Source organism: Mesocricetus auratus, unplaced genomic scaffold, assembly GCF_017639785.1.
Source record: "Mesocricetus auratus isolate SY011 unplaced genomic scaffold, BCM_Maur_2.0 Super-Scaffold_100022, whole genome shotgun sequence".
In the NCBI taxonomy this organism is placed as follows: domain Eukaryota; kingdom Metazoa; phylum Chordata; class Mammalia; order Rodentia; family Cricetidae; genus Mesocricetus; species Mesocricetus auratus.
Window position 1 is genome coordinate 23,052,475 of NW_024429203.1, and position 6,954 is coordinate 23,059,428.

General features: G+C 51.0%; 1 protein-coding gene across 1 annotated transcript; it reads right to left on the minus strand.

The window, feature by feature from the left end:
• Positions 1 to 2,664: 2,664 nt before the first annotated feature.
• On the minus strand, positions 2,665 to 5,142 carry Upk2 (uroplakin 2). The gene is made up of 5 exons (XM_005069434.4): positions 4,445 to 5,142; positions 3,940 to 4,071; positions 3,680 to 3,818; positions 3,386 to 3,456; positions 2,665 to 3,059 (listed from the first exon to the last, which is right to left on the minus strand). Exons 1-5 carry the CDS (start codon positions 4,518 to 4,520, stop codon positions 2,923 to 2,925), a joined length of 555 nt encoding a protein of 184 aa, XP_005069491.1. The 5' UTR covers positions 4,521 to 5,142; the 3' UTR covers positions 2,665 to 2,922.
• Between the last annotated feature and the right edge of the window lie 1,812 nt (positions 5,143 to 6,954).

Sequence of the window (6,954 nt, forward strand, 5' to 3'; positions counted from 1 at the left end):
CAAGTGCTGAGATCATGTTTTGTCTGTTTTAATGTGAGTGGTGAGGATTCAAACACAGGTCTTTATGTCTGCAGAACAAATTGTCTCACCCACCAACCCATATCCTCAGGCTATTTTTTTCTTTCTTTACTAGGAAGTCTCCTGTAGCCCAGGCTGGAATTGTACTATGTATCTGAGATAACTGTCTTAGTGTTACTATTGCTGTGATAAACACTAAGACCAAAAGCAACTTAGGGAGGAAAGGGTTTATTTGGCTTACACATCCGGAGTATTGAGGGAAGCCACGCCAGGAGCTCAAACCAGGCAAAAACTAGGAGTCCAGAGCTGATGCAGAGACCATGCTGCCTACTGGGCTGCTACTCGGGGTTTCTCAGCCTGCTCTCTTACAGAAGCCAGGATCACCAGCCCAGGGACGGCACCACCCACAAGGGGTTGGGCCCTCCCACATCTGTTACCAATTAAGAAAATGCCCTACAGGCTTGCCTGCAGTCTGATTTTTTTTGGAGGCAATTTCACAATTGAGGGTCATTCTTCCCAGATTTGTAGCTCAGTGGCTCTCAGCCTTCCTAATGCTGCAACTCTTTAATAAAGTTCCTCATGTTGTGGTGACCCCAACCAAAAAGTTTTTCGTTGCAGCCAGGCAGTGATGGACCACGCCTTTAATCCCAGCACTTGGGAGGCAGAGGTAGAACTCTGTGAGTTCGAGGCCAGCCTGGTCTATAGAGTAAATTCCAGGACAGGCTCCAAAGCTACACAGAGAAACCCTGTCTCCAAAAACAAAAAATTTTTTTCTTTGCTATTTCATACCTGTAATTTTGCTACCACTATGGATCACACTATAAATATCTGTGTTTTCTGGAGTCTGAGGCAATTCCACATGGTTGTTTAACCCCAAAGAGGTCGTGGCCCACAAGTTGGGAACCACTGCTCCAGCTTGTCAAGCTGACATAAAGTTAGCCAGCACAATAACCTAATTCAGCCACCCTGTGCTGGGATCACAGCGTCTCACTATGTAGCACTGGCTGGCCTTGAACTCACAGAGATCTACCTTCCTCTTTCTCCCAGTGCTGGGATTAACGCTGCTTAATAAAGTTGTTTTTTATTTTTAGACAGGGTCTCCCCCGTCTGGGCTGGCCTTGAATTTCTTACCTTCTGCCTCTACCTCCTGAGTGCTGAGATTACATTGTTCCAAGGCCCAGCCTGCATTGTGTATTTATCGGCTCACATTTGAAGACCTCTGTGTTGTCTGCTAGTGAATCCTCCTTATGCTTTGTGTTTGGGACAGAGAAATAAAGTGTGTCCTTTCTCTTGCTACCTCCTCTGGGATCCGGGGTTAATCTGTTGTTTTTTTTTTAGTATTTATTTATTTATTATATATATATAGTATTCTGTCTGCATGTATGCCTGCACGCCAGAAGAGGGCATCAGATCCTGTTATGAATAGTTGTGAGCAACTATGTGGTTGCTGGGAACTCAGTCCTCTGGAAGAGCAGTCAGTGCCCCTAACCTCTGAGCTATCCCTCCAGCCCTCTGGGGTTAATTTTAAGAGACCATAGTTGCAGTTGGGCATGGTGGTTCATACCTGTAACCCCAAAGCTGGGGCGGCTACAGCAGGAGGGTCCTACAAGGCTGAGGCTGGCCTGAGGTACAAAGTGAAACCCTGTCTAAGTCCCTAACCCCAACACCAATTAAACAAATAATAAACGCACAGCGTTGTTCCAGTGTGTCTCCACTCCCCTGTGGGTTTCAAGGAATATTTGGCACAGACCCATCCCTCATTCTCTTCAGGGGCATAGTGATTCACTCACTCATTTACAAGCATTTTATTTTATGAATAGATGTGAAGGCGTGAGTGTACGTTTATATACTACATAAGTTCAGGTGTCTCTGGTGGCCAAAAGTCGGTGGATCTCCTGTAACTGGAGTTACAGTTCTGTTGGTGCTGAGAACCAGACCTGGGTTCTCTGTAAGAGCAGCAAGTGTTGTCTCCTTTTTTTTTTCTCTCGAGACAGGGTTTTCCAGTAGCTATGGAGCCTGTCCTGGAACTCGATCTGTAGACCAGGCTGGCCTGGAACTCACAGAGATCCCCTGCCTCTGCCTCCTAAATGCTGGGATTAAAGGTGTATGCCACCACTGTCTGGCTTGTGTGTGTGTTTTGAAAGCCTAAAACCCTGGAACACACGTGGAAGGAGTGAATAGACCCCCAAAAGTTATCTTCAACACATTCAACATGGTATATGCACAACACACACTCACACATGCACACACACACTCACGCACACACAAACACACACACACACACACACACACACACACATCAGCACCCTTTGACATGTTCTTTACCCATCTTCAGTGTCTGCCCTGCCTTCTAGTTTCCTCCAGTACTTCCCCCAGCTCTGTCAGCTTCCATGCCACGTCCCATGTGGTGATCCCGCTTCTACCCCCCAGCCCAACCCGGAGTCCTGCTCGGGTGACCTGCTGAAAGCAGGATGAAAAACTCACACCCCAGGTCTGGAGCTTGGAGCTGTCTCTAGGCTGTCATTGCCTTTGCCCCTGGTTGCCTCCATCCTGGGAAAGTCATCCTGGGACTTGGGGCTAGAGAGAATGACATACATCTGTCTTTGACATTGGTGCCGTAACAAGTGCATGAGGGCAACTCACACAGACGTGCGCCAGCCTTTATTATGAGAGCTAAGCCCATGGAGGAGGAAAATCAGCTCTCACAGGACTACAATAGGAGACAGCAGTGAGTATTGGAAGGTGAGACAGAGCAGGGAGAGAGATGCTTAGGAAATGGCTGAGTGGAGGGAGACAAGGAACCGGAAGAGAAGGCAGGGGGGGGGGTTGTAGAGCCAGTGACTGAATCCTGGGACAAAGCAAGCTGGATGTCTTGGAGGAGCCTGTGATGCCGGAGAGCCCTCCTCATTTTCGGGCACCCAGTGCCAGGGCAACAATAAGGCCCACGACCAACAGGAACATGGCGACAGACAGCAACACCGTGATGACCACCATGCCTCCCGTCCGGGCCATTCCTAAGCTGATAGACTCCATGTTCCTTCCTGTCAGAAGAAAAGAACCTTTGTGGGGTGGAGGGGCCCCTAGCCAAGCCAGGGCTCACAGCTTAGTCTGGCCAGCCAACCAGCCAGCAGTCCAACACCTCTGAGAGCAACACTTAAGAGGCACCCAGGAGATTTACTAAAGCACCATCCCTCCACACAAGGAGCTTTCAGCAGAGAGTGCGCAGGCAGCGGCCACAGCAAACTTTCAGCCGGGGAGAGAAAGCCCTCTGAAAACAATTTAGTTAACTTGTTCTAGGGGATAAAACCCGGAGCTCAAGTAGGTGTGTGGACACTTGAGGTTTGAGAGAGGCAGGCATTTTACTTACGAGGAAGCGTGGACATTGGGGTCTCTGGACTGGACTCCGTGAATGTCCCCTTCTGCACTCGGTAGGAAATGCTTTAGAGGTGGGAGTTGGGAGAAAGCAGGGATCTCCAGTACGTACCTGGCACTTGGGAGGAGGGGTTCCAACCCCCACCTGTATAGCTATGCCCCATCTGTGCCCTCCTGGGGCAGAGGCTTACTATTCACACCCTTTAATGGTGCCCTCTTCTCCATGCTTACCAGCACCCCAACTTCTCTTTCTGTATCCCACTCCCACATGTGTCCATCCGGTACCTACTAGTATTTAGTTCCTGGTGTTAGGTTTGTCACCTGATAGGCGCTGAGCCTGGTGACGGTGAAGCCAGCCCCACTGTCCACCACACTCACTAGCTCCCTGCGTCCACGGCACGGAGGCACCATGAAGACTGATTTAACCACTGATGGGAAACAGGAATGAAGGCAAGGTCACATTTCTAGCAGTCCCACGGAGAACGGGAGGCTCCTGGGTATCGAAAGAGGGGCTAGCATGGAAGCGTGAGTAGGCACGGGGGAGCCCACCTTTGCTGTCGTTGGCTCTCCGGACCATCAGTGTAGCGTTGCCTCCAGTGAGGTGACACGGGGGCAAGGCAACCAGCAGGCTTTCTGTTAGCGCCGGAGACAACACACCAGAGAGGCTTGAGATGTTGAAATCTGTTAGAAAGTCAGGAGGGAAGGCAGGATGAAGTTAGCCCGGTTTTCAACTCAGATCTGACCGGGGATCATGGCAAAGGGCGCAGAGTCAGAACTGGCCACCAGATGGCAGGCTTGAGCTGTAGATGGTGGCTACTCTGAGCCGCCTGGGAGACAAACTAGACTGTACCAGCCAGTCAGTTCCCAACCTCACCTCTCGCCACCCCCACAAACCTTCCCACACTTCTAGCCTAGGAATTTGTCACCAGGTCACTACCATCACTAGCCCTCAACCCCAGCCAGCTAGACCAACACCTTCTTTGAGAGTCTGGAAGAGACAACGTTGTCTGTCTAGAGTTCCAAAACCCTCCTCACTCCCACCAGAAATACAGACCTGCAGTCCCCGGAGCCAGGACAGCCAGCAGAATCAGGAACAAGGGTAAGGTCTGGACAGGCAGTGTGGATGTCATACTGTGCTGGGAACTGGATCCTGGAACAGACTGGGGCTTCCTGAGACCAATAAGGCCCTGCCCCAGGGTGGCTGATTTTGTCTTGGGGTGGGAGGGGCTGTGGGAATCCAGTCCAACTTGCCCCTTGGACACTGTGGCCTCAGGGAGGGCCCCCAGACAGGTTTTTCAGGATGGGGAGCTCAAGACCAAAGGGGGATGCCCTGGCTGGGTCCTGGCTGCTTAGCTCTATGCAGGGGAGGGTGGCTCCTCCTTCGAGAACAGCCATGTGAAGCAGGGGATTTCTCTTTGTGTGTCTGCAGCCCCAATGGTAGAGGCTGCTTCTCCCCACGGAGGTAGGAGTCTTCCTAGGAGGACTATGAGTTCTGAAGTTGGTCTTCAGGGAGAACCCCAAGGGTTAGCAAGAATTCGAGAGAAGGAGATTGGTGGAATAGGGTGGGGAAAGCAGAGTCAGAGCTCCAATCCTTGGTGTTCACTGAGGCCCAAGACTCTGTGGCTCTGGGAGAAGTTGAGGGTGTCAATGTGAGCCTTCAGATTTCTGCAGAGGGTGGGGGGACAAGGGAGGCCAGAGGAGGCTTCCAGAGAGGTGGATGCTGGGTCAGTCCAGCAAGGATGGTGGGTTGGGGAGTAGACACCCACAGACTCAGGTAGCAAGCATTTGTTCAGTTGGTGGAGAATAAAGAAGAAAAACCTTAGAAAACAAGAGACAGGAGGATCCTGAGTTCCAGGCCAGCCTGGGCTACACAGTGAGATTGTTTCAAAACAAGTCAAGTGGGACATCAGTGGCACACACCTTTAATCCTAGCACTCAGGAGGCAGAGGCAGGTGGATCTCTGCGTCTGAGGCCAGCCTGGTCTGCAGAGCCAGTTTCAGAACAGCCAGGGCTACACAGAGAAACCCTGTCTTGAAAAACAAACAAAAAAACAAACCAGTCAGAATAAAGAACAGAAGCCCTCAAGACAAGCCAGTGACCACAAAGAGACTAGGACGGGCTGGGCACGTAGCACAATGGTAGCACATGAGCCTCTGGGCTTCAGTCCCAGGAAGCACAGGACAAACACTATTTCCTCGTGTCCCTCACCCCAGACTAAATGAGATAAGTAAAGGAAGCTTTCCAATCAGAGAGGAGAGTGATGTGCGTTTAGAGACCCCTACTCTGAACTCTGAGCAGTGAGGGCTCTGAATGCCATCACTCTCTTGACCAACGGGCATCTTGAGTGGCACTGTGTTTCATAGACGGGGCTTTTCAGATTAGGGCACTCTACAGGGCCTGAGCTCCGTACCCTCAGTGTTTGCTCCAGGAATCACCTACTCTCCCCAGTCCCAGAGAAAGGGCCAGGGTCCTGGTAGAGGAGTAGGGACTAGGGAAGGGCTGAGGGTTATGTCTTCCCCTATGGTGGGTGGGCTTAAAGCCTGCGATGTGAGGGGGCTCAGGCAGAGAGCAGCGGGGCTTGTACCAGGGTGTCTCCAAAGTTATTGTGCAATGGGCTATCGTGGCGTTGGTTTAAGCAAGCTTCTGACTCAGAGGGTCTGGGGTAAATCTTGAGACTACACGTCTTTATTTTTAAATTACATTTATTATCTTGTGTATGTGTGGGGGTCAGGGGAAAGCCTGTGGGAGTTGGTTCTCTCCTTTCACAATGTGGCTTCCGGGTATCAAAACTCCAATCATCGGGCTTGGCGGCAAGAGCCTTTACCTGTTGAGCTGTTTCCTAAAACTGCATTTCTAAGGCGCCCACTCGTGCACACACACACACACACACACACACACACACACACACACACCCTCTAATGGGAAGCAGGACAGAGGTTTTTCTCATGCTGCCAGGACAGACTGCCTTTGGGTGGAGAACTGATTTCTGTGTTTCCTGCTCCTTGGCTTTTGTCCCCTTTAGATGAGATCTTATCCTCCCTCTACACACCGAAAGAAGAGTCACACACAAAGGAGAACCTGAGGTGGGGAAGAGGGAAGGGTGGGACGTCAGGGTCAGGAGATCTTCCTGGCATGTCTCAAAGCCTCAACATAGCAGGGTGTTTACATTTGGGCTTGGAAGCTATCTCCTCCCGTTCCAGCTAAGGAGGAATCAGGGAGAGGATGGGTTTAAGGCAGAGCAGATTGTATTGGTCCGTTCTTCAGCCCCATTTGAAATTAGGAGTGAGACAAAGTGAGATAAGAAAGGGCATATCTCTGGCCACATTTTAAAGGAATATGAGGGTCCTGTGCCTTTAAGCCCTCCCATCTCTCTGCAATCTCCCCCTCTCACCTTCCCCACCCTAACCCTCCCCAGGTTTCTGGAGGAGCAGAGTTGTGTCTTCTCCCTGCCCTGCCGAGCTGCTCACTGGCTGCTCTGGAGGCTGTGCTTTGCGGTCTCCATGGAAACCATTAGTTGCTAGGCAACTGGAGCATCATCTGTGCTGAGCTCTCGCATCTAATTAT

Excerpts from the sequence above, each read along its gene's own strand:
- Upk2 (XM_005069434.4), bottom strand. The coding sequence starts at position 4,520 with ATGACATCCACACTGCCTGTCCAGACCTTACCCTTGTTCCTGATTCTG. Across the intron at positions 3,819-3,939 it reads GAGAGCCAACGACAGCAAAG|TGGTTAAATCAGTCTTCATG; the intron begins GTGGGCTCCCCC and ends GTTTCCCATCAG. Across the intron at positions 3,060-3,385 it reads CCCAATGTCCACGCTTCCTC|GAAGGAACATGGAGTCTATC; the intron begins GTAAGTAAAATG and ends TTCTTCTGACAG.